This window comes from Myxine glutinosa, unplaced genomic scaffold, assembly GCF_964187855.1.
Source record: "Myxine glutinosa unplaced genomic scaffold, kmMyxGlut1.1 SCAFFOLD_814, whole genome shotgun sequence".
In the NCBI taxonomy this organism is placed as follows: Eukaryota; Metazoa; Chordata; class Myxini; order Myxiniformes; family Myxinidae; genus Myxine; species Myxine glutinosa.
In genome coordinates, this window is record NW_027616909.1 from 34,342 (window position 1) to 62,324 (window position 27,983).

The 27,983-nt window shown below is 43.8% G+C and overlaps 2 protein-coding genes across 4 annotated transcripts in view; one reads left to right on the forward strand and one right to left on the reverse strand.

The window, feature by feature from the left end:
- The first annotated feature begins 543 nt into the window (after positions 1–543).
- Positions 544–9,843, forward strand: LOC144889104 (uncharacterized). Its single transcript, XM_078768984.1, has 4 exons — positions 544–692; positions 8,663–8,937; positions 9,093–9,249; positions 9,362–9,843. The coding sequence occupies exons 2-4, from the start codon at positions 8,892–8,894 to the stop codon at positions 9,567–9,569; spliced, it is 411 nt and encodes a 136-aa protein (XP_078625110.1). The 5' UTR covers positions 544–692; positions 8,663–8,891; the 3' UTR covers positions 9,570–9,843.
- A 17,344-nt stretch (positions 9,844–27,187) lies between these two features.
- LOC137420947 (uncharacterized) overlaps positions 27,188–27,983 on the reverse strand; it is a 28,881-nt gene continuing 28,085 nt past the window's right edge. For all 3 annotated transcript variants that reach the window (XM_078768988.1, XM_078768987.1, XM_068106481.2), the window contains exon 4: positions 27,188–27,979. In XM_078768988.1, the coding sequence (XP_078625114.1) occupies positions 27,819–27,979 (161 nt within the window). In that variant the 3' untranslated portion in view covers positions 27,188–27,818. The remainder of the gene's footprint in view (positions 27,980–27,983) is intronic.

The window sequence follows — 27,983 nt, forward strand, 5'->3', positions numbered from 1 at the left end:
CCGCATCAACATCAAATGATCCCTCTTTCCGGGACAATCGAAGCAGTCAGAATTGCTAATGTTGTCACATAATCGACGATTGAAGCAATCACAGAATTGCAACGCAAATTATCTGCCTGTACTAATACACCGCACAGTGAGTAATGCGCAGCTACGTACGACAAAACATCGTCTTTGTTTTGTTCGTAAAAACGGATTGAGCTCTTTCCTTCCTTCGTAAAAACGGATACAGAGCTCCTTCCTTCCTTCGTAAACCAGATTAAAAGAACAACGCGACAATTATTGTCGGCTGAGCGGAAACGATACGACGACTGATACGATGCCGATATTGCAGAAATAAAGAAATTCATCGCAATCATTCGCCGCTAAACATAAGCGTAGAATGTTATTAATTAATGTGGTTATAATATATATTACATGTTTCCGTGTTCATGACAGCATCGGGCTGCATTATCAGATGAGTACACGCCAGTTTTAAATAAACGTTATAATATTAAATTGTTTAAAATTAGACAGCCCCTGAACCGGCGCCTGCTACTCCGCAACACATGGAAGCCGGACGCAAGCGAGCCGTTCGGTCCATCAAGGCTGCGCTACGTCTCCACCACATCGTTATTCAATCTAACAGTTTATTAACCTATATTCACAGGGGCAGGGACGCTGGAAAGCATTTTGAGTTGGGGGTGCTGAAGGTTAGTGGCATACATACAGTGTATAGTACAATGTCATACTATATGCTGTTATTGCGTTGCAGTTAAACAATACAGAAAAAGCAGGGGGTGCTGCAGTACCCTCAGCACCGCCACTTCCCGCGCTCGTGCACAGTGGTGTGGGTGGGGGAACATTGGGGATTAGAACGGTGGGGCAAGTACAGACCAGAGAGTTTTACTTTTATCCACATCTATTCTATCTAATATAATTAAATTGGTCGTTTGTCTGTCTGTCTGTATGTTCGCGTTTTTTGCACTGGGGGGTTATTCTACGATAAATGTCCTATTTTAGATGCAGCATTCAAAATAAATTATTATAATGAAACGTATGATTCTTTTCATGCAAAATAATGTTCATAATTTCAGAAATATAATGAACAAAGAATAGACACTTAAAGATGATAATAAACCAAGAATAACTGCGTGAGGATAGGACTTGATGGGATAGTATAGTCATACCTTGCACTAAATATGCGTTATCTTAGAATAGGGACGATCAAAGTTTTAAAAAACTTTGATAACATTTGAGCTAGAACAATGTCATCCATGAGCATTATAGAAGACAAAAACCATGCCAATGCACTAATGGTGAATATATCAACAGATTTGGTTGTTTTGTAATAAGTTTATCAGAATATTTCAATACACAGCATGTGTAGCTACAAGCAGGGCCGGATTTACGCAAGGGCAAGCTGGGCATGTGCCTCAGGGTCTCCACCACCCAAGGGTTCATCCAGGATTATATCATGATATCTATATACTAAATAGCCGAACTGTAGTTTTTGATTGGATGTTTGGATGGATGGATGAACAGACTATGTATAAGTAAATCGTAAGCCATACATAGCACGATTGGGTCATAATTTTGACCCAATTTTGACCCCCAGGCTTTTTTCCCTTGCAGGCCTCAAACAGCTTCTTTCTCCGAAGCGATCGTGTTGTTGTTGTTATTGACTTGTTGTTGTGAAGATAATTAATGATGTTTATTTGATGTATTTAAGATGAAATGTACGACAATAAACTTTCTTTCTTATGGGATGTTTGCTGCCGGGGAACACAACCGCCACCTAATGGCTTAATGTTTAACTTCAGGGAGCATTTAGTAGTTCAACCCTTAGGACATGCCAGATAACACCATTGACAGGGTATCTCAGAACAGTCAAAATCGATCCCAGTAGAATCGATCCCAGTAGACCCTTTTGACGGCTCAAAATGTTGTAAAAAAACAAACAAACATCTTTTACATAAATTAAAATCAATTTCTTAAGTTACAAACCACAAAAAAGTATTAAAAAGGAGTCAGAACTTAATGGAAGAGTAATACATTGAATAATGAACTCTGACCAGTAATGCCGCTGAAGTGTGGCATCTGAACCTCAAAAAACACAATACCCTGTATATCAAATTCCATTGCCCGAGTCACAATACCCTCCATCCCGAGTATTTTTCAAATGTGAATGTGGTTTTCTTATCTGTGAGCACTATCGAACAGGGAAAAAAAGAGTTTTCACAAATAATTCATTAATAATGTTACGTTTGTCGGGGTGGATGAAGGAATCTCATGGTAAAGGTAGGATTGTATAATTATAGCATGGACCGTGGACGCGTAGGACACATCTCGATGTACTTAAGTAGAGAGACTCCAGCTCAAGATCGTTTGTGTCTTCACACGAGGGATGAAGCAGTGATAATTAGTTAGGGATTAAGGTTCCCTAATCCTCACGGTGAGGTCACGTCTTTTCGAAGCTGTTCCATGCGCTCACGCTTTCGAAGCTAAGTCATCTTTCTCAATTGTGTTTTTGTCGAGACTGTATCTATCTTTCGGTGTATGTACCTACAGCGTATCTTTTGGAAAATTTTCGGTGCTAATTTGTCGTACATGTATACACAATCGTCGGTTAATGCGTATCGAGTATTCTGCGGCCTAGTACTCGTAGGCTTAGGCTACCGTACCGTCTCCGACCTTGTGGTTTTGTTTTTCTCTCAGCGATTCGTCGAATGCGCTGCAATTATTTTCGTTCTCTGTTTCGTCCCAGTCGTTCACCCCATACCTCCTTGTTTAATATCTCTACTCAAAAAAAAAAAAAAAAAAAAAAACATTTCCTTCCCAGGTCTTATTCGTTTATTTGTTGTTTTTATTTGTTCGTTCGTTCTTCGTTCGCAATCACGCGATCACGTGGTTAGAAATGTATAATCTCTCCCCTGAACAACTATTTTCTCTCATATATTATAACACCCTTTTCTACTTTTCCTACAAAAGACGGCTTTCGTCTTGCTCACCAAATCTATTCATTCCAAAAAATATATATAATACCATCTCTTACAGTTCCTCCTTTCTACATTCCCTAAACTATCCAGAACTCCACCCCTCCTTCAGTGTCCTCAAACCTATTTTTGACTCGAAGGTCTCAAACTCATTTTGCAAAAAATGTTCGTTTCCCATGAATCGTACACTTTTCAAAATCCAATCTCACCCCTCCCCTCCAAATCCTCCCCATCACCCATCCCTTTCAAATCTCCCCCCTTGCCCCTTCCCTCCCCTCCCTCCTAAACTCCCCCCACACCCCTCCCCTCCGAGACTCTCCCTCGCTCCTCCCCTCCTAGACTCCCCTCTCACCCCTCCTCCTCAAAGCATCCTCCCTCCTTCTTCCCCCTTCCAACTTTCACCTTCATCTCCCCCAACCTTCTGCCTCGCTCGCTCCCCCTCCTCAAATAACACCTCACTGTGCCTCACCCAATCTCCATCAAACCTTTTGTCCGCCCCATTCTTCCCTTTCTCCAAGCTATTCTGAAATCTCTGAAATCTCTGACACACCTTCAACAGCTCTCCCTACCTCTTCCTCCTCTTCCACATCTTACCCTACCCCTCCCCCCCCCTGTTCTGGACCCGATGCTCCCCCTTCCTCTTCATTAACGGTATGGACCTCAAACATCCGGGGCCTTCGCTCAAACTTGACTGATCTCTCCATACAGGTTGCTTCTGACAAACCAGATGTGATCTGCTTAACAGAAACTTTCCTCCTTCATGATGTCGCTGATGCCTTGGTATCTCGCCCAGGTTACTCCCTCCTCCGGTATGATAGACCTGAGCCTCGTCCTGGAGGTGGGGTTGCTATCTTTATAAAAAACTCTCTTCCTCACTCGCCCTCCACTGCCCTCTCTCCACCTCACCCCCAGGAATACCTTTGGCTACGGCTTCCCCTTCGCTCCCACCTTTTGTTCATATGTGTGTTGTACCGTCCACCAAACAGCGATGACTCCATCTACATCTTGCTGTCTGATAATATGGACCAACTTCTATCTACCCATCTCAACTCTCTCTTCCTCATATGTGGTGATTTCAATTGTCACCATGCCAGTTGGCTGGGTGTGGGTACCTCTCTCACCAGCCATGGCTCTTCAGCAAAGGACTTCTGTGACTCACTGGGACTGACACAATCTGTCAATTTCCCGACCCGGATCTCAGTCAACGGAGCATCTTCTCTTCTGGATTTGGTTATGACAAACTTCCCTGAAAATGTCTGCTGCTCTTCTTCTGCTCCAATCGGCTCATCTGATCATGAGCTTGTCAAAGTGGACATCTCTCTGACCATTCTCAGAGAGCCTCCTCAGCATCGACGAGTCTGGCATTTCACTCAGGCCAACTGGCACGGTCTTCAAGCAGCCATCAATCATCTGGACTGGTCTCCCATCTCTACCGCCTCTGACATCAACTCATCCTGGGAATTCTTTCAAAGTAAATTGCTCTCTCTCATGCACAGATTTATCCCATCTCGTCTTCAGTTGTCATACCCTTCCTCCCGTCCATGGTACACGGAATCTTGTGGTGAGGCTGTTGCCCTGAAACAACTTGCTTTCGTCTCCTGGAAAGCAAATCCAACGGAAGTAAATCTCATTTACTTTCACAAAGCCCGAAACAAGTGTGTGTCCACCCTCAGGAGAGCCAGGAAACAATATCTCACCGTTCTCAAGACCGAACTCTCTTATCTGTCTCCCTCTTCCAAATCCTGGTGGCGTCTGGTCAACTCTGTTTCTGGTGTTTGTTCCCCCTCCATCCCCTCCCTCACCACAAACGGCTTAACGGCTGACTCCGCACGTGAAAAAGCTGAATGCCTCAACTCTGTGTTTGCCTCTACATCTTGTGTCCCAAACCCATCCTTCTCTGTACCCACCGTACCCAGACGTACCCAGCTGCTCCTGGACTCTGTGTCCTTTCCTCCTGACAAGGTGGAAAAGTTTCTGTCAACCCTCGACTCTAATTCTGCAACTGGTCCTGACGGCATTAGCCCACGGGTCCTAAAATCATGTTCTTCCACTCTTTCACTCCCTCTTTCTGTTCTCTTCACCCTCTCTTTTGCTCAAGGTCATCTGCCATCTGCTTGGAAATCAGCCAACATCACTGCTTTGCACAAAAAAGGTGCAAAAACAGATCCCAGCAACTACAGACCAATCAGCCTTCTCCCAATTATCAGCAAAGTCATGGAATCCATCATTGCTTCAGATATGAAATCTTTCCTCTTCTCCAATGGCTTGATCTCTGATCATCAATTTGGTTTCAGAACTGGTCACTCTACTCTGGACATGCTGCTTCTGCTTTCTCAAGAATGGATGGAGGTCCTCAACGCCAAACAGGAAATTAGAGCTGTCTCCCTTGACATTTCACGTGCCTTCGATACGGTCTGGCACCCTGCTCTGCTCACCAAACGCTGCTCCTTTGGTATCCATGGAAATCTCCACGCATGGCTGGCGGACTTCCTCTCTGGTCGTAGTCAACGTGTGGCCCTGAATGGGTTTCTCTCATCTCCTCTTCCTGTTCAGACTGGAGTTCCCCAAGGTAGTGTTCTGGGCCCTGTGCTTTTTCTGGTCTTCATCAATGATCTCTCTGACTCTCTTGAAAATCCTCTCTATCTCTTTGCTGATGACTCTACTCTCTGTCGCTCCATTCCTCATCCCTCAGATCAGCAGTCTGCAGCCTCCTCACTCTCTGCAGACCTGGACAAAATCACAGACTGGGCAAACAAATGGAACATGTCTTTCAATCCTGATAAATCTCACACTCTTACGATGTCTCTCCGAAAAGACCGAATGGAAAACCCTCCCATCCACTTTCTGAATAATCCTCTCCAAGAAGTTCTGTCACTCAAGATTTTGGGTCTCACTATTTGCCATGATCTTTCCTGGGAAAACCACATTTCAAATCTGGCCTCCAAAGCCAGTCGCCGACTGGGCATCCTCCGTCGTGCGAAGTCCTTCCTTGGCACACCTGAGCTCCTCACCACATACAAGGCTTTCATCTGCAGCTCTATGGAATACTGCTCTCCCCTCTGGTCTGGTGCTCCTGCCTCACACCTAGCCCGTCTTCACGCTGTTGAAACCAAAGCGTTCAGAATCATTGGAATCTCCCGCGATGAAGCTAACTCCAAGGGCCTTTCACTCACTCACCGCAGGCAGGTTGGTGGTCTTTCCGTCTTCTACCGACTCCTCTCTGGCCTTGCCCCCCCCCAGCCCTCTCTGTGCTCTGTCCCCCAAATATTCCTACAGGTCGCACAAGATCTGCCTGCAACCCTCTTATGGTTAAACTGCCAAAATCAAGACTTTCTGCTCACCTTCACTCCTTCATTCCTCTTTTCTCCCGCCTCTGGAACAAACTCCCTCACTCTCTTCAATCCCACTCCACCCTCCAGGTCTTTAAAACAGCTGTTCACCACCATCTCTTATCCTCCCCCATCCAAAACCTTGATCTTTTCTACCCCCGCTAATTTCGGTCCCCTTGTGTTTTATACCTCTCCCCCCCCCCCCCCTCCCCTTCCCACGCCTCCTGCCCCCAAGCCCTCTCCCTCCCACACTTCTCCCTGCTCTCAAATGTTGTGGCTGTGTGCTTCCCCTTCTCTCCCCATCTTGTCTTCCGCTCCCTCTTTTTGTATATTTTGTTTGTCTGGTTGATTTGTTTGTGAAATAAATGTTAGCTCTTTCACGAGCCTCGATTCAGTATACAAAAAAAATAATAATAATAATAAATTAGTATTCCCCAGTATGTGATTTCCCTCTGTGACTTTCCCTTTACGTCCGGCCATACAAAAACCTCGGTTTAACGACAACAACTGCCGACAGAACCCGAACATTGCCGATCGGACTAAGCCCTGCCTCTAAAGGACCATAGGAAACAGGCCACGCCCCTAAGGGGCATGATTAGCCCAGAGGTTGTGGGTGGGGTGAACTGTGATGGACGTTCGGTGATTGGCTCTGAAGAGGAGGAGGAAGAGCGCATCTCTCTCTGGCTATCTCTCTCTCGGCTGGTTCTTGCTCGAACAAGAAGGAGCTTGGCCATTGTGTGTTTGTGAGGATAGCTTTTGGAACGGTTCTGCAATATCGCTAGTGAGGAGGTTTTGGCTATGGTGCTCCCCGGAGGCGGAGGAGGCCGCGTATGAGGTGAAGGAGGCCATCCTGTCTGCTTGCCCCATGCCGGTGCCTACTTCGGGCACGGCACGGCCGCCATCTTGTGCTGGGTTCCTGCCGGAGGGACATCGAGATCTGAGCCTCATCCCCAGCTGTAAACCTCACAAAGGAACTTGTGAGGCCAGAGCTAAGCACCAGCACTATAAAAAGGGATTTGATTTATTTTATCTTTCCCCTTGTCCATTTTTGAGTCTGCATGTGGAGGTACCTCAAATAGGATTTAGTTTTACCTCAGCCTTCATTTTATTTCTTGATTTATTTTCATTAAATCTTATTTGTTGAATTTCCTTGTCATGTTTACTTGTTTGTGGTTTCGGAATAAACCCTTGTGTTTCTTGAGATCAATACCTCGCATCTCTTCTGTCCCGCACGTGCAAAAAATAACCGCTATATATTCGGCTGGCCGCCTTGTGAGTAAAACTGTCTCGGCTATTTGTCCAAGGCTGGTCTTAACTAGCTGCGGACAGGACAATAATTATGTTGTAACAGCAATTGTGCAGTTATTGAAGAATGACCCTGGGCCGACAACCACCACATGTGGCACATAGACGAAGTCTGACCCGGGAATTGTCTCAAGTGTATTTTTATCTACTGCCTCAGCCTTTAAAGAATCCGAAGACACTTAAGACATTTTATCACCCTTTAGACCCAAAACAGTTAAGATCATTTAAGACCACAAAGACCCTTAAGACTGCTAAGACCCCTAAGTCCCTCTAAAACCCCCAAGACCTTTCAAGACCCCTAAGATCCTGAAGATGCCGAAGACCCTTAACACCCCACAGACCCTTTAAGACCTCAAAGACCCATAAGACCCCAAATACCTCTAAATGCCCCTTAAGACTCTTTAGACCCATTTTACTTTTAAGACCCTTTCAGCACTTTGGACACCTTTTGATCCCTTCAACCTTTCATACCCTTTAGACCCCTAGAATCATTAGACATTTACACCCCTTAATTCCCTTCACATCCCTTATACCTCAACACCATTTAGAACCTTTACACCTTTCAGACAGCTTAGAGGGCTTGGACCCTTGACCATTTAGAGCTTTAGAACACTGCATTTTGGGCCCTGCAGGAACCAGTGAGACCAAACTTTGCATGGCCTCCTCTTTCATCCAGAGGAAGGTCGAGGGTTATGTTTGAATAAAAATAAATTGACACCAGATAAAACCAGATAATTGACCTTCAGGGCCGGTATTCATATAACTTCTTAATTTAAGACCACTTAACTGCTAAGTACCCCACTTTGCTGAGTGGGGTTGTTATCTTGAAATTCATAAACACTCTTAAGTACCCTGCTTAGCTGAGTGTCCCGCATAAAGTTATGAAGATTGTCTCAAGTGGTTTCCATGGCTCGATGTCACATTTCATTGCCGTTTATGTTAATTTTCTGTGGTTTGACGACAGACCAACAACAGTTATAACTGAGTTCCAAGGCCAAGTCATTGTTGAATTGCTATAAATGCCGTGCATGAAGAGCGTCTTCTCACACTCAGCATGGACAAGAGGAAGAGAAAACCGAATTTCTCCGGGATTGAGAAACTCCGACTAGCGGATATGTTTGAGAGAGAAATGTCGGTGATTCTCCATAAATTTGGGCCAACCGTTTCGTCCCCAAAAAAAACACTTGGCTTGGGAGAGAATATTGACCGCCCTGAATAGTCATAATGCAGTGGCAAGGACATTGGCAGAGGTGCAAAAAAGTGGCAAAACCTGTGCAGTAAAATGAAGGAGGAATATCGGCAATACAAGAAGGAATTATCAAAGACAGGTAATTTCAGTATTTTTACATATGTATGCCTATACTGATTCAAATTTGAACTCAATGCCTATATGGAAACGGCAGATTTTTAAATTTACAATTGAAAATTATAATAAAAATGATGACAATGCATGTCAACTTTAAAAATGACATTTCTATTCTAGGTGATGGGCCCGCACCCAAGGAACCTTCACCGTTGTCACAGAAGATTGCCGCCATTTTGGGCGAGGATGACCCCACCATACATGGCATAGAAGGAGGAGTCGATAGTGGACTAATGGGAGAAAAGGCGAAGGAGAAATCTACTTCATCAAGTTCGAGGTAGGCACAACCGAATCACATTGCATAATGAATGTTCAGTGCGTTGTTATCATATCAAAATGTAAGCAATGCTTCGAACGTCTCTGTCACATATAATTGTCTTTCCTTACAGTTCATCCTGCACAACAAATGAGACTTCCTTGAACACCGATCCCATTCCGATGAATGAAATTGATAGTGAAGTCCGTGGTCCATCCCCACCCCCATCAGTAGCAGTGTTCAATTTTACCAAGTCGTCCGGAAGTCGCCCTACTTCAACATTACCAAATCCATGCCCCCTGCGGTCATCCCTGTGGAGAAAACCAAGAAGCAAAAGTTAGATGAAAATAATGGACTTATCCAAATGCAAAAAGGACTCTTGTGCTTAGAGAAGCAAAGGGCGAAACTTGAAATTGAAAAGCTAACCATGGAGAAGGAAAAGTTAGCAATTGAAATCGACGTGCTGAAAATAAAAAGGCAAAAGCTTAACCAAAGGCAAGACACATCCGACAACTATCCAAGTGATTCAGCATGTGGCTGTACACCATAAAAATTGATGAACTTGCCCTGATCAGAATATATCAGTATAAGAGAATAAAATCGATAAAGGACCTATATAGTTTGTGTTCTATTCATTTCGTGCAACCTATAATACTCACTGTTTATCCAAAATGGTTGTTGACTATTTGATTCCGAACTTCCATCCCAATGCGTCTGTCCGGCAATACAACCACATTCTCTTCATCGTCATCATCTGGTTGTGGTTGTAACTCGATGGGTTTCTCATCAAAATCAGGTAATCCTCTATTTATTGCAATATTGTGCAGAATGGCACAAGTTGCAATAATTTCGCAGGCCTTCTGTGGTGAGTATCGAAGTTGACCGTGAAGACAGTGGAAACGCCTCGTTCAACCAAACAACGTGTTCGTTTGTGAGCTCGGTTGTATCGTCGCTGCATTGCAGTGGTTGGGTTCAAAAACGGTGTCATTAACCATGGTCGCACAGGATATCCACTATCTCCAAGAAGAACTTCTTCACCCATTCTTGTTTCCATTCTCTGTGCCAATGCACTTTCTCTCAATATCACAGAATCATGGGTACTGCCTGGCCATTTTGGCACAATGTTAATGAAACGGCATTGCGCATCCATTACTACCTGAGTATTGATAGAATAGTAATTTTTCCTATTCACATATCGCCATTCATGTTGTGTTGGACCCAGGATCCGTACGTGAGTTCCATCAATGACACCCATCACTCCTGGGAAATTAGCAATATCGTAAAAATCTGCAATTATACCCTGTATATTTGCCGGGGATGGAAATTTCACAGCTCTCCCATCAATGGAAGCAGTGCATTGTTTACCTGTGAAATGATACGGCATAAGCTTGGTTGAGATATATGAACTGTACCTCCTGTCACCTGTTGGAATGATCCGGTCGCATAAAAACGTAAGGCTGCGAGTAGTTTCAGTTCAGTTGGAAGAGCGTGGTTACGAAATGTCCTTTGTTCAAGGTCAATGCGAATAATATCAGCAAGATCCAGTATTGTTTGTCGATCCAAACGATACCTTTGATAAAGCTGAAGGTCATTGTAAATTTCCAATGGGTGAACTCTGACACGAAAAACACGTTCGCGACGCATTGCCCGCCTTCGGTCTGTATCAAACTGCACTGCCAACATCAGAGCTGCCATATCCCTTGAGCGAACTGAACCGAATGACAGAATATTCAATCTAGTAACCACACACCCTAAAGTTAAGACTGCCTCGGAGGTGTCTTAAATTTAGGGGCCGATTTAAGTGAGTTCCATGAGATAAGTAGCATATTGAATTCCACTTGTTCGGTCCGCTTAAGTTAAGATAGTACTTAGTGGCCCCACTTTGACTTAAGTAGCTTTATGAATACCGGCCCAGGAGCAATTAAGTAAAATGTATTCTGAAGATCTTTGAGAGTGATTAAGTAATATGTATAATGAAGATCGTGTGTTGAGGTTGTCAAAAACACAAATTTAACTATACGAGGATTTCAATGAATTTCCCCCAGCAACGCTGGCAACTTCTGTTAGTTTTGATGTGATTGGTGGTGTTTTTGGGAAGTAACAGTGGGGTCCAACACGGTTGTAAGGTGAGGATGGATAAACAAGCACAGCCAAAAAGCACATTTACCTTTTCATGAGACCCTCTCACAGACATCACAATTATGACACAAGTTCTCTTTGGGTTGTCTTTTCACAATTTTAAACCGATCTTCACGAAACATCACTAAATGGTAGACTTGGTCATTATAAAGAAGCCTATTGATTTTGAGGTAAAAAGGTCAACATAGACCAAAAGTAAACAACTTTGTCAAATTTCTAAAATCCTCAGTTTTCATCTGATTGACTTGAAATTTGAAGAGGATTTGCATATCAGTTCACTGAATTCAACCACCAATTATTTTTGATATCAACATAGGCCAAAAGGTCAACATAGGCCATGTTTGTAAAATTCTCAATTTTCATCCAATTTACTTGAAATTTGAAGAGGATTTGCATATAAAGTCACTGAATTCAAATACTAATTATTTTTTAGATCAACATAGGCCAAAAGGTCATCATAGGCCAAAGGTCAACAACTTAAGGTGGAATTTTTTAAATCCTCAATTTTCATCCGATTGACTTGAAATTTGAAGAGGATTTTCATATCAGGTCACTGAATTCAACCACCAATTACTTTTGAGGTCAACTTTGGCCAAATGGTCAACAGAGGCCAAAGGTCAAGAATTTATATTAGGGTTTTCACAAGTATCATGCTGTGCACCACATATTTACCCTCACCTGAGGAGAGGGTATTACATTTGACTCCGTTTGTCTGTCTGTCTGTCCGCACAGAATAAATATGATTTTCTCTCTAACCCTTGGTCCGATTGACATATGAAATATTCACCATAGGTGCACCTCCTTCTATATAATTTTTTTTAAAGATAATTATGATGTCATAGGTCATCTTCGAAAAAACGAAAAACTTTGTACCTCTATGCGCTGCATAGAAAAAAATTGAGACATGGCTAATTGTAAAGAATTCTCCATGGGGAATAACATATGTTAATGATGATGTCATATGTGCCTGCATTATGACGCCATAATATGACAAGTACAAAACTTCAACGATGAAGATCATAAATTATGACAAAATGAATACTGCGTACTCATATAGAACTTGCGACCACATGAGTATGTTTAGCAACCGAAAGATAATATATATAGTAAGATATCTCAAAAAGGTCTGGACGGATTCAAAAGAAACTTGGTGGACAGGTTGTGTGTGTGACGAGGAAGAATCTATTCGATTTTTATGAAGATCCGAATCCGGATCCAGATACGATCATTTATAAAAAATTTAAGTGATACTTCACCATTGAGAGATTGTGCCAAAAAATTTATTATACCATGATATTTCAAAAAGTTGTGGATAACTTATGACAAAACTTGGTGGATGAGTTGGGTAAGTGACGAGAGAGAACAAGCGATTTTAATTTGGTTAAGCTACATTTTCGATTTATACAGATGGTTACCTCGTTGACCTTTGTTCCTTTCACAATTCTTTCTACTTTTTCACATTTCTGTTAGTCTAACGGGGAAAAGCAGATTCTTTTTAAATCACCGTGGGTGTTATTCTAGCGTCGATCATGCGCTAGTCTATTTCAAATAAAGCCTAACTTTTCAGTAAAATGGTTAAATATAACTCATATTAAATTTGTTTTCTGTAGCCGATTCACATTGGTCATTTAGGTCTCTGGCTTCATATCCATGGTGCCCATTCGACTGGTTGGGCCATGCGTCCCGGTAACATGGCAATGCAATCTTTTCCTCGACGACTAGTTTATCTATCATGAATAGCGATGCATAACTTTTAGAATACAGGTTAGTTCAGAGGTAGCATACTTATTACCTTTGAACTCCTTTGAACTCGATTACCTTTGAACTCTCTTTGATTTCCAGGTCAACTGTAAACCGTCATCTGACCATGTTTGCGGGCAACGTCCTGCATCAATGGGTATTTCGTCCTGATAGGCCTGGTGTCCCACCTCCTTTGCTGCTGAATGTTAAGCATCCCATGGTGCTGGTACCCTGGCTAATTTTCAAACTCCTCCAATGATTACCTTTGACGAACCATCCTGTCATAAAGTTATAGAGCGCCCCCTTGTGGTTTACGAATGTTAGGATCACTGTGGATCTGTATGAAGAAGCCATAATGCTTGCCTACATAACTCGTTTCTCCCGTTTCGTGTCGAGAAAGTCCGCCATTTGCAGAATACCAGCTACGTTGTCTGTTTCACTTTGTGTTTTCTGCTTTACGACATGTGCATCATTGTTTGTTTGTTTGTATTACTGGAACCATTATTTTTTCCAACAAGTAAGGAGTAATCTTTCATTGAGGGTTCGATGTGAATCATTAGGTTATCTTATAAGCTTTAACGCACAGGTTTCTCCCAAGTACAAGACAATTGTCATAAAAAGGTTATTACTCATTTGGCAGTGCAGATTGTGCATCCCTTTATTCGTACGTTACCGCCATGATAAGCCTATATGCCCTATTGCTTTTTGAGTTTATTAGCCCGTCCCCAGCGCAGCAGGAGATGGGGTTTTGCAATCACTTCTGTGTGTCTGTCTGTGTGTTTGTCTGGGCCGTAACCTTTTTACCATTTGAGATATTGTCATCAAATTTTTCACCAAAGCTTTATTATGAAAATACGGAGAACGCAAGTTAATAATTTTGTCAATAAGTCAAAGGTCAGCGTCACATAAAATCATTAATTTTCATTCAATTGACCTGAAATTTCAATTTACTATTTGAGTTTTGTCATCAAATTTTCACCAAAGCTTTATCTATCTATAATTCCATTAATCTCTGTGTGTATGTGTGTATGTGTGTATGTGTGTATGTGTGTATGTGTGTATGTGTGTATGTGTGTATGTTTGTCTGTGACCGCTGTTTCTCGACAACTACCGGTCCGATATACTTGAAACTTGCCAGGTATATTGCTGGGGACCCGAGGATGTGCCTTTTCAAGGTTTGAAATTAATCGGACAAGTAGTTACCGAGCTATGGCGATTTCTTTACCAAACACCGCAAGCCGTTCGCTTTGGACCAAACCATTTCATGTAAATAGAGGGGGGGGTTCTGTGGTCGTTGCGAATGGACCAAACCATTCATGTAAATAGAGGGGGGGGTTCTGTGGTCGTTACTGCCACGTGGTTTCAAAGTTTTTTTTTGTTGTTGTTGTTTGCACGCATGTTTTTTTGCACCCACGTACGGGCACGCCCTAGGATGTTTACACACACACACCCCTACACAAATTTTTTTTTTTTTTTTTTTTGGCAAGGAACGGGCACCCACGTACGGGCACGTCCTAGCTTATATATAGTACGGGCATGCCCTAGTTATGATAATACCAATAACGTAAGTTAATAATTTTGTCACACGGTCAAAGTTCAGCATCACATAAAATCATTAATTTTCATTCTATTGACCTGAAATTTCAATTTACTATTTAAGTTTTGTCATCAAATTTTCACCAAAGCCTTATTATGAAATATGGAGAGGACAAATTAATAATTTTGTCAAAAGATAATTATTAGAAGAGAGAGATAATTTTTCAGTCGGTCTATCTGGCAGTTAAACAAAGTTGAAAACCATTCCCTCCCCATGCCCTCGTGTTCTTCCCTCCCCCGCCCGTGTCCACGTGTTCTTCCCTCCCCCGCCCATGTCCTTGTGTTCTTCCCTCCCCCGCCCGTGTCCACGTGTTCTTCCCTCCCCCGTATGTGCCCACGTGTTCAACCGGTGGTTTTGCTTTAAAAATGTTCAAACTCCCCCCTGCCATGTTGTATTCCTTTGTAAACTACAATTCGTTTTTTTTCTTCCTGTTCAACAGGCTGCAATCAATTTGCTCATTAAATCTTTCCATCACAAAAAAAATTCAATCTCGTACAATTCTTCCTTTCTTCATTCTCTAAACTTGCTTTCAATCCACCCCTCCTCTAACGTTCTCAAACGGATCTTTGATTTGAATATCTCAAGAAACCCAGTCTGTAATAAATATTCGATTTTCTTTAATCATTCAAAACTTTCAAATTCCCCCCCACCCCCCACCCTACCCCTCAAATCTCCCCCCTCACTCCTCTCCTTCAAAACTCCCAACCCACCCATCTTCTTCAAAACTCCAACTCACCCCTCAACCTCAAATTTTCCCCCCTCACAACTCTCCCTCAAATCTCCAAGCTCACTCACCCCTCCCTCTCAAATCTCTCCCCATCAGACATCCCCTTCAAATCTCCCCTCACCTCTCACCCTCAAATTTTCCCCCTCACCCCTCTCCCTCAAATCTCCCTGCTCACCACTCCCCCTCAATTTCCCCTCCTCACCCCTCCCCTCAAATCTTTCCCATCACCCCTCTCCCTCAAATCTCCCCTCCTCACCCCACCCCTTCAAAACTCCTGCCTGACCACTTTTCTTCAATTCTATCCTCTCACCCCTCCTCCTCAAAGTTGCCTCTAAACTTCTACTCCACGCTTCCTCTCCCTTCCAACTCATACCTCCACATCCTCCAACCTTCGACTTCACTCTGCCAATCCTCAAACAACACCTCACTGTGCCTCATCCCATCACCATCAAACCTTTTGTTCTCCTCATCCTTCCCCTTCTCCTAGCTTTCCTGCAATCTCTGACACACTGTCAACAGCTCTCCCTACCTCCTCCTCTCCTCCCTCATCTTTCCATACCCCTCCCCTCCCTTGTCCATTATCCGATGCTCCCCCTTCCTCTTCATTAACGGTATGGACCTCAAACATCCGGGGCCTTCGCTCAAATCTGACTGATCTCTCCATACAGGTTGCTTCAGACAAGCCAGACTTGATCTGCTTAACAGAAACTTTCCTCCTTCAATATGACACTGATTCCTTAATTTCTCTTCCTGGTTACTCCCTCCTTCTGTGTGATAGACCTGAGCCTCGTCCTGGTGGCAGGGTTGCTATCTTTATCAAAAACTCTCTTCCTCACTCTCCCTGCACTGCCTCTCTCCACCACATCCCCAGGAGTACCTCTGGCTACGGCTTCCCCTCTGCCCCCACCTTTTGTTCATATGTGTTCTTCACCATCCACCAAACAGTGATGACTCCATTTACATCTCGCTGTCTGACACCATGGACCAACCTCTATCCACTCATCCCAACTCTCTCTTCCTCGTATGTGGCGACTTCAACTGTCATCATGCCAGCTGGCTGGGTGTGGGTTCCTTTCTCACCAGCCATGGCACCTCAGCAAAGGACTTCTGTGACTCACTGGGACTGACACAATCTGTCTATTTCCCGACCCAGATCTCAGTCAATGAAGTATCTTCTCTTTTCGACTTGGTTATGACAAACTTTCCTGCAAATGTCTGCTGTTCTTCTTCTGCTCCAATCGGTTCATCTGATCATTTCCTTGTTAAAGTGGACATCTCTCTGGCCATTCTCAGAGAGCCTCCTCAGTGTCGACCAGCCTGGCATTTCACTCAGGCCGACTGGCAGGGTATTGAAGCAGCCATCAATCATCTGTACTGGTCTCCAATCTCTACTGCCACTGACATCAACTCATCCTGGGAATTCTTCCAAAGAAATTGCTCTCTCTCTCATGCACAGATCTATCCAATCTCGTCTTCAGTTGTCAAATCCTTCCTCCCGTCCATGGTACACAGAATCTTGTGGTGAGGCAGTTGCCATGAAGCAACTTGCCTTCACCTCATGGAAGGCCAATCCAACTGAAGGCAATCTCAGTTCCTTTCACAAAGCCCGGAACAAGTGTGTGTGTCTACCCTCAGGAGAGCCAGGAAACAATATCTCTCTACTCTCTAGACCCGTGGTTCTTAACCTGGGTTCGACCGAACCTCAGGGGTTCAGTGAGCCAGTCTCAGGGGTTCGGCGGAGGTCCTCCGAAACGCATTGCAATTTGTTTTTTTTGTTTTTTAAATTTTGTATCAATTTTGAATCTATGTGTAATTACGCTTTTTATTAATATTATTATTATTTTGCTATGTATGTTACGAACAAATGGAAATGTTATTTGTAATTGTATTCCCATCCCATTCATGGTTTCTCTGGTCTGTGTTTAAGATCAGTTGTTTCACACTGACTGTAGTAAGTTGAATGAATGAGCAATTTGCTAATTATTCTGTTGATGATGCTTACTTGCTTACTTACTTACTGGATTTTGGACTTTGCAGGTGTTCGGAATTTCCAGTGAATAGCCTCGATTGGTTTGCCGTGTGTCGTGCGTTATTGGTCGCGCCTTACTTTGGAGTTACTGATTAATTGAAAAATAAGTTGGAAATGTTTGTGGATATGCAGGGCGGGTTCAGAGTTATATTAAAGTCAAAAGTGGATAGTGATTATATAATATGATTGAATTACTCAGAAAATTAGGTGGAGGTGATATAACTCCTTTGGTCGCAATTCAAAACTAACAATTCACAGTTTTCTATGTAATATTATAATGGGATTTGAGGTGACATAGAGTTGAGTAGATAATAAATCCCGTCATCGTAACTATAAGTTATGTTTCCTTCGTTAAAATTTCTCAGTTTTCAGAGGGGTACTGATTATATTTAAGCATGTTCCTTTTTTAATTTTTGTCATATAATTATTTGCCCGAACTCAATTAAGATCAGTTTGTTACTTTTTCTTTTTTTTTTGCAGTATGTCGAGCAAAAAAAGGAAGTGGTCGGAGGATTACGTGCGGTACGGGTTCACGTGTTTGACGGAACGGGACGGAAGTCAGCGTCCTCAATGCATGCTTTGCAATGTCAAGTTGATCAACTCCAGCCTAGCACCAGCAAAACTACGGGAACACTTCAAAAAACTGCACGGTGAGGGGCAGTACAAAGATGCAATGCTGAATGAATTCAAATTGAAGAGAGTCCGATTCGATGCAAGTGCTACCTTGCCCACTCTCAGCTTCGTTCCAATTGACAAATCGATCTTCACCACGTCGTATGAAGTTGCGTACCTGATCGCAAAGCAGGGCAAGCCACACACCGTTGGCGAGACACTCATCAAACCGGCCGCGTTGAAGATGGTCAACATCATGCTGGGAAAAGCTGCTGAAAACAAGTTGTCTCTCGTTCCACTCTCAAATGACACCATCAGATGCAGATTCGACGACATGAGCGACAACATCCTCGCCCAGGTAGTTGCCCGACGAAATTCAGCCTTCAACTCGACGAGACCACCGACGTTTCGAATTTGAGCCAGCTCATCTTATTTGTGCGTTATGTCAAAGGAGACGAGATCAAGGAAGACTTTCTGTTCTGCAAGCCTCTCACAACACGACGAAGGCAGCTGACGTGAAGAAGCTTGTGGACGACTTCTTCAGAAGCAATGGCCTCTCGTGGAACATGGTGTCTGCAGTTTGCTCGGATGGAGCTCCAGCCATGCTGGGATGCAACTCCGGTTTTGGAGCGCTGGTGAAGGCCGATGCACCACACATCATCGTCATGCACTGCGTCCTGCACAGACACACGCTGGCATCAAAAACCCTGCCTCCAGAACTGGCCAATGTTCTGAAAATCGTCGTTGAAACTGTGAATTACGTGTGAAGCCTTGCTCAGAATCATCGCATCTTCAAAGAGCTGTGCAATGAAATCGGCTCTGAATTCGAAGTCCTTCTCTACCACTCTAATATTCGATGGTATCACGAGGGAAGGTAGTGAGCCGTGTTTCTGCCTTGCGTGTAGAATTAGCCGTGTTTTTGGGAGAACACCAGCATTGCCATGCAACACACTTCCATGAGTCAGAGTTCATCCTCGCCTTGGCGTACTTGGCTGACATCTTCGACGAACTCAATCATCTCAATTGCCAGATGCAGGGCGGTGGAGTGAATGTTATCGAATCTGAAGAAAAGCTGAGTGCTTTCCGAAAGAAGTTACCGTTGTGGAGGCGGCGAACAGAGAACGACAACTTCGCGATCTTTTCGCTACTGGACGAGTGCGTGGGCGGGATCGAAGATGAGTCTGAAGATGGAGGCACTGCTGTACCGGGGGTGCTGAAGCAAGCGATTGCCACGCACTTGGATGAGCTGGGAAAGTCATTCGACGGCTACTTCCCCAACCAAGAGCAATACCCAGCATGGGTGCGGCAGCCGTTTACTTTCGACGTTGCAACGGCAGATGTCAACGACCAATACCTCGACGACCTCATCGAACTTCAGCAGAGCCAGACTCAACAACAACTCTTCGGCACAACAACGCTCTCAAAGTGTTGGTGCCGCAAAATGGAAGGGTATCCTCACATCGCTAAAATTGCCCTTGAGATCCTCACGCCGTTCGTTACAACGTATCTCTGCGAGCATGCGTTTTCGAAACTGGTGGACATTAAAACAAAGAAAAGGAGCAGGCTTGCATGCGAAAATGATTTGAGGGTGGCCCTTGCCAAAACAAAACCACACATTTCCCAGATCGCCTCCCGAAAAGAAGAACAGAAAACGCATTAAGATGCAATTCTTCTTAATTTTTTGGTCAAATTTGAGGGGTTCCGCAAGTGTTCGGTGGGTTTCGTTGGGGTTCGGCACCTTTAAAAAGGTTAAGAACCACTGCTCTCGACTGAACTCTCAAACTTGTCTCCCTCTTCCAAATCCTGGTGGCATCTTGTCAAATCTGTTTCTGGTGTTTCACCTCCATCCCCTCCATTACCTCAAACAACAACACAGCTGACTCCGCATGTGAAAAAGGTGAATGCCTCAACTCTGTGTTTGCCTCAAAATCTCGTCTCCCAAACCCATCTCTCTCTGTACCCACCGTACCCAGTCCAACCCAGCTTCTCCTGGACTCTGTGTGCTTCTCTCCTGACAAGGTGGAGAAGTTTCTGTCAAACCTCGATTCTGATTCTGCAACTGGACCAGACGGCATCAGCCCACGGGTCCTAAAGTCTTGCTCTGCCGCTCTTTCACACCCTCTCTCTGTTCTCTTCACCCTCTCTTTTGCTCAAGGTCATCTACCCTCTGCTTGTAAATCAGCCAACATCAACGCTTTACATAAAAAGGTGCAAAAACAGATCCTTGCAACTACAGACCAATCAGCCTGCTCCCAATCATCAGCAAGGTCATGGAAGCCATCATTACTTCTGATATTAAATCCTTCCTCTTCTCCAATGGCTTGATCTCTGATCATCAATTTGAATTCAGACCAGGTCATGCTACTCTGGACATGCTGCATCTGCTGTCTCAACAATGGATGGAGGCCCTAAACGGCAAACAGGAAATCAGAGCCGTGCCTTCGATATGGTCTGGCACCCCGCATATCTCATGGCACCCGCATATCTCGTGCCTTCGATACGGTCTGGCACCCCACTCTGCTCACCAAACTCTCTTCCTATGGTATCCATGGAAATCTCCACGCATGGCTTGTGGACATCCTTTCCGTTCAACGTGTGGCCCTGAATGGAATTCTCTCATCTCCCCTTCCTGTTCAGGCTGGAGTTCCTCAATGCAGTGTTCTGTGCCCGGTTCTTTTTTTTGGTATCATCAATTATCTTTCCGACTCTCTGGAAAATCCTCTCAAAATCTTTGCTGATGATTCCACTCTCTGCCACTCCATATCTCAATCCTCAGATCGGCAGGCGGCAGCCTCTTCACTCTCGGCAGACCTGGACAAAATAAGAAACTGGTCAAACAAGTGGGACATGTCTTTCAATCCTGACAAATCTCACACTCTCACAATGTCTCTCCGAAAAGACCATCTGGAAACCCCTCCCATCTACTTTCCAACAATCCTCTTGAACAAGTTCTGTCACTCAAGCTTTTAGGTGTCACTATCAGCCATGATCCTTCCTGGGAAAACCACATTTCCAAGCTGGCCTCCAAAGCCAGTCGCCGACTGGACATCCTCCGTCATGCGACGTCCTTCCTTGGCACACCTGAGCTCCTCACCACATACAAGGCTTTCATCAGTAGCTCAATGGAATACTGCTCTCCACTCTGGGCTGGTGCTCCTGCCTCACACCTAGCTCGGATTCACGCTGTAGAAACCAAAGCTTTCAGGATCATTGGTATCTCCCTTGATGAAGCCGATTCTGAGGGCCTTTCACTCTCCAACCGCAGGCAGGTTGGTGGCCTTTCTGTCTTCTACCGACTCCTCTCTGGCCTAGCTCCCCCAGCTCTGTCTGTGCTGTGTCCCCCAATTATTCCTGCAGGACGCACAAAAACTGCCAGCAACCCTCTACTGGTGAAACTGCCAAAATCAAGACTCTCTGCTCACCTTCACTCTTTTATTCCTCTTTTTTCCCCACCTCTGGAACAAACTCCCACACTCTCTTCAATCCCACTCCTCCCTCCAGGACTTCAAAACAGCTGTTCACCACCATCTCTTATCTTCCCCCATCCAAAACCTTTCTACCCCCGTCAATACACCCCAAATCCACATCTTGCAATCTCCGACTTCATTCCCGAAATTCCTTGTAGTGTCAATTTGTTTTTTATCGTGTACCCCTTCCCTCTCTCCACCCCCTCCCCCCCAGCCCTCTCCTTTCGAACAGATCTCCCGATGTCCCTGTTCTCTACTGTTGTGCTTGTGTGATTCTCTTTCTCCCCATCTTGTCTCTCCCTCCCTTTATTGTTTTATGTGTTCATTTATGTTTTTTGTGTTTTATGGGCTAATATGTGTTTGATGTGCTGGCTCTTAAACGAGCCTCGATCTTGCATACAAAAAAAAAGAAGACAGAGTGGGGTAAGGTGTTCTATGAACTCTAGTTATGGATGTTTCAAAAGTAAAACAGCACGAATTTGACTTGTTACTTGGCAAAAAATAATTTTTCACAAGTATCTTGATCGCTCTGGTTTGTGTGTTTGTGTGTGTGCGTTTGTGTGTGTTTTTCCGCTCACTTATACTTGCCTACAGGTCACAATTTTAAAACGATCTTCACGAAACTTCACAAAATGGTAGAATTGGTGGTCCAACAGAATCCTATTTATTTTTAGGTCAAAAGGTAAACATCGGTCAAAGGTCAACCGCTTTTCTTCGAATTGCTAAAATCCTCAATTTTCAACCGATTGACTTGAAATTTGAATAGGGTTTTCATATCAGCTAACTGAATTCAACCACCAACTATTTCTGAGGTCAACATAGGTCACAAGTCAACATCGGCCAAAGGTAAACCACATGTTTTTTCTAATTTCTAAAATCCTCAATTTTCATCCAATTGACTTGAAATTTGAACAGGATTTTCATGTCACCTTACTGAAACCAACCACCAACTATTTTTGAGGACAAGATAGGCCAAAAGGTCAACAACCATTTCTAAATTTCTAAAATCCTCAATTTTCACCCGATTGACTTGAAATTTGAATAGGATTTGCATATCAGCTAACTGAATTCAACCACCAACTATTTTTTTTAGATCAAAATAGGCCAAAAGGTCAACATAGGCCTAAGGTCAACCACTTATTTAAAATTTATAAAACCCTCAATTTTCATCCAATTGACTTGAAATCTGAATAGGAATTGCATATCAGCTTACTGAAACCAACCACCAACTATTTTTGAGGCCAACATAAGCCAAATTTTTCAAATTGTCAATTTTCATCCGATTAACTTCATTTGAAGACGATTTGCATATCAGGTCACATAATTCAACCAACAATTATTTATGAGGTCAAAAGGATGCTCCACCGAGTGCCATTCTACTTTGTTTCTCTTTTGCCAAGTGTCGCTGTATGAGTGATTTTTCATTGTTCTATTGAAAGCCTGTTGGTGGCCTCACAGTTCAAGTGGTTGGTTTTGGATCTTAGGGTCCTGAGTTCAAGGTCCAGGCATACCAAAATAACACCAGACAGGTCGACTTAGCCTGTCATCCTTTTAATACCTGTAAAATGGGTACCAGCTTGCTTGGAGTTAGAGATCAACAACAGTTGATGTGGCGTTAGCATTGCGGTGTGCCCCTATACCCAAGTGGTAGAAACCAGTGAAAGAGGAGCCTTCAGTTGCCTCTGACTTCGATCGTCACCTACCTCACATTATTCTGTTGACTGTATAATTGAATTTAAATCAGAAAATACATTTACTCATTTCTGGTGACTCACACTTTATATGACTGCTGCACATATCAATACATGAACTTACTTCTTGTGAAGCTCACAAGTCCGAGCTGTCCTTTATCCTTTCGAGCTCGTCTTCAACTGCAGGGACTAAAGAACTGGTTGGGAGAGGCTGGCGAGTTTATAACCGTCGTTGGAGAGACTGCAGCTGCTGCTTCCAAGTCTGACTGTAGTTATACCTGTAAATTATTACCCAGCAGAATAGTCATTTGTGCGCTGTTTATGCATTCAATTTGCCTCGAACTGTTGATGTTTGGGTTTGTTTTAGTCTGCATTTCATCTCCATTTTAAGCTCACCTGAAACGTAGCTCGGCGGAGCCTATGCGATGGCGCGTCGTCAGTCCGTCAGTCCATATAAACACTTGCAACTTCTTCTCCGAAACTGCTGATGGGATTGTGACCAAAACTCGGCACAAATTATACTTGGTATGTTGTAACTCAATTTTGTTGAAGGCATGAAAAAAATCGGGGGTCTAAGTGGGTTCACCGGGGGTCAAAGTGGGCTCAGGTTTGACCCCCCAATATAGGTATTTGCTCTCTTCTCAGAAACTACACACATGATTCTGATCAAACTTGACCACAAGCTTCATTACCCATGACGTACCAGGTCGGTCATGGCGTTTAAAAAAAGTCGGGCCCCAGGGGGATCTACGGGGGAGGTTTCCCCCCAAAACAGGTATTTTCTTTCTTCTCAGAAACTACAAATACAATTCCAATGAAACTTGACCACAACCTTCATCAACCGTGATGTACCAACGTTTGTGCACGGCATTAAAAAATTGGGGTCTAAGGTAGTCTAGGGGGTGGGTTTGCCCCCCTCCACCAAATAGGTTTTTGTTTGTTTGTTTGCAATACGTTTTATTTTTACATTAGTATGATTCTGCAGGCTTCCATGTCTCCGAGCAAACATTGAAATTGTTTTACTATACCGTGATACTGTTTCAAATACCTTTAGTCGGTATCGTCTATTGCTTTATACTACCAGGTGAGCGCCCAGGGGGTATTGCCCCTATTTTTCATTTCCAGCAGGTCGTGCACCATCATTACATGTCATCCCCGATCCCTACCCCCATTAACCATACCCAACTCTCTTACTTGCAGGTTACTCTATTTCCTCCCCAGCTATCTCTTCTCTTTTCATATTCGTTCATTCCATTGGCTGTTGTGTCCAAAGGTAGCCCCACTATCAGTTGATTGTGTTTTTACCCTTTGCCTCATCACTCAATCATGGCGATAAATTTGTGTATGAAACACAAATCCTGTAGCAGCCTGAGAACGGTTCACAAGCTACATTGTAGATAAGGGGTGATTACTAACTTCAACTTTAGCTTTCTTCCTATATTTTTTTCTATTTTCCTTAATACACTGATCTTCCCAGCATGCTGACTCATTCCTCAAATAGATAGTTCCTCAACAAAGTGATTCAAATTTTTTTTATTTTGTTTTGAAACAAATGCCATTTTAAACAAATCGGCACGGAAATGTTTATTATCAACAACTATTACCACTGCTACGACTTCCTCTTTACCAGGCACAACATTAATGTCATCCTCTTCTGGGATCAGCTATGGGTGAAGTTTAGCCGAAGTCTTTTCACGAACTGGCTGGCCAGGGCCGACCTTCGACTGGAGGTGATTTTGGCAGGAATCCAAATAGTTCTTTGTTCAGGAAACCGGCGGCAATAACTTGCATTGCCTCTACTTTTGCCAAGACTTGCAGACTACCTCCTAGTGGTGCACCATGATAACAGTGCTCTTAAGGGCACTGGAGTAATGTCTGGAGGATCTCGGAGGAGGTTGGTATCCTGGAGGTGTAGTGTGCATGGCCCTCCATTGTGAGGACTTGCTGTGACACTCACCAATCCAACCCAGGGTAGGTGGACCTCTTCAGCCTTGGTAGGCATCCACATAGGAGAAGGAAACTCTGCAAATCCCCCTACTACCTTGCAGGGTATGTCTCTTTAGACAAAGGCTAGGTCCACAGCTGATTCTGTGGTGGCGTCAGGAAGGGCATCCGGCCACAAAAAACATGCCTCGAATATGCCTTTTGGCTAATGCTTCAGTCACATTTGGCTCGGCGGCCGTAGGGTCTGAAAAATCTACGGCCACTAGCAATTATAGGGCGGCCGCAGTATTTCCACGGTCACACAATGTAGCAGTCACATGTTTTTATTTTTCGGGTAGCCACATGGGGTATTTAGAAATTGTAGCGACAGAAAACGTGGGGGTGCCGTACGGTCTTTGATTTGATGTCGCACGGTGACCTTAGGGCGTCCCTGCGGCGGCCATATAATTTTCAAGGCAGACGCAAGGTAGCCTCAAGGTGCCCGCGAGGCGACCGCAGGGGGGCCCTAAGGCGAACATGCGGCCAGACGGACGGTAACGAGTGGGTATATATACCAGTTCTTTTTCATATGTATAACAGCACTTACAGTTGTCATGGCTACGGCTTGTCCAATTGCTACGGCCAACCTAGAAATGAAAAAAGTTATTACTCCGCGTTATAATTCCACGGCGACCCCTACGGCCTGTAAAAGATAGCCATACGCCCTAGGGCCACCCTGAGGCCACCTCACAAACTCTGCGGCCGCCGCACGTTTCTGTCAATTTGGGGGGGGGGGGGGGATACGGCCGCCGTATCCTAGCCGTAGAGCAAATGTGACTGAGGAGTAAGCAGCCATTAGGTGAACCACGGCTTACACATACAAACATGGAAACGGCCGAAAATGATGACGAGGACGATGATGATGATGAAGTAAACACTGTTCAATAATCTCTCAAAGTCCAGGTAATAGTTGGAGTCATCGACATACTCGTATTTATATCATCTGAGGGTGAGGGGGAGAGGATCGGGGCTGAATTGAGAGGAAGAGTACAGTGGGGAGGAAAAAGTAAAGGTCATACATACTCAAGGTGGAGAAGGTTGTGCTAGAAAATGAGAAAAGGAAGTTTTGAGGGAATTTGATTGAGGGCAGAATGAAGCATGTAAGCGATTCATGTCGGGATAACGACAGGGCTGGGAAAGGATGCCAAAATTCCTCATCTCTTGAGTATGTAACATGAAAATGGCTTGCGTTCCAAGAAAACACCCACAGATGGTAGCTCAGCATTTTATGGCAACTGCTCATCTGAACTAGAGTCACTGGATTAAAAGTTTGTGAAGGATAATAATTATTTCTGATAATGTGTAATAGGTCTCTCTGCAATTGTGTGATCTGAACGATGGTTGAACTGCAGGTTGTTCTTGGAATTGGGTGAAAATGAAAATCCCACCCGTCTCTGGGAATGTATTTAATCCTCTCGTTTTATTTTATATCCGTTTAGATATGCTCCACACCTGCTCCAACGAGGCCACCATCATTGCAAATGTTTTTACGAGTAATTTCCTCTGATTATTAGCCCCCTTTGGACTTATTCTGAAACGGGGGCTTATCGATTGGGTCTCGTCCGTCTGTCCGTCCATCAGTCCATGTGTGCGTGCGTCCGCAACCATATCTCATACATGTATGTACCGATTTTGTTCATACTCGACATGAAGACAATACATGATGTTATACATATGCACATCATTTTGTTTCATGATCAGATCCAAGATGACCAACTGGCGGCCATTTTGTTACTTAGACGTGTCCCCAACCATTTATTGGACATGCATGGACCGATTTTGTTCAAACTTGGCACAAAGACAATACATGAGAGCTTACATATGCAGAACATTTTGTTTTGCAATCCGACCAAAGATGGCCGACTGGCGGCCTTCAACTCCGTGCAGCAAAATTGCAAAAACCACGTTGTCTTTTTCTCCTTGGTTTTTTTTTTTTTTAACACTCTCTATGTTGCACAACTCATTTCAAACACATTCGCAATAAGGAAGGATTTATTTCTCATAAAGAATTGCAATGCATGCATCTTTTCCCAAAATATCATCCTTTCATACTTGTTGCCATGTTTTCAAAAAGATAAAGAAGAAACAAACTTTGGCCGAAATTCTTGGCTGTTGGCATTAGCGTGAAACTGCTTACAAGATGATTTCGGTTTCAAAAGGCTTTCCCAAAGCGATTCTAATATGGGGCTTGATACAAGATAGCTAGATATTAGAGTTATAATGGTAGTCACTCTGATGATATTTAAATCATGTGACTGGCTGAAATTGTTACTCTGAGATATTCCGGTGCATTCGACAACGTCGCGATGTCACTTCCGCAGGCCAGCTGCGTTGAAGAATGTGCGAGCACCACATCAAGGTCAAATCATGATAACTTCATTTCCCAGAGTTGGCATTCCCATTTAAATTAGGTTTGTTCCGACCACAGTGCGTTGAGGAAGACTCTGGGATCAGAGATTGTTCAGAGATCCCCTAAACAGTCTCCATAACTACGTGGCTCATTGTCACTTTGTTAGTGATATCATAAGGAAAATAAACTCTGGGCCAGTCTAAGTTTTGAGGGTACGTTAAAAATCGGAAATCATGTCTTTCAGCCATGTAACATTTATTCTCGATTGGCACTAGGTGTTTTTTTGGCACTGGGTGGAAGCAGTTTTTTGGCACTTGGTGGTTTGCCGTTGCCTTCCCACCAACAACCAGTGCTGGCAGACAGGTCCTCGGGCTTAACGTCCTTCTGATGGACGACATGCACATGGATGTCTTGTCCTGC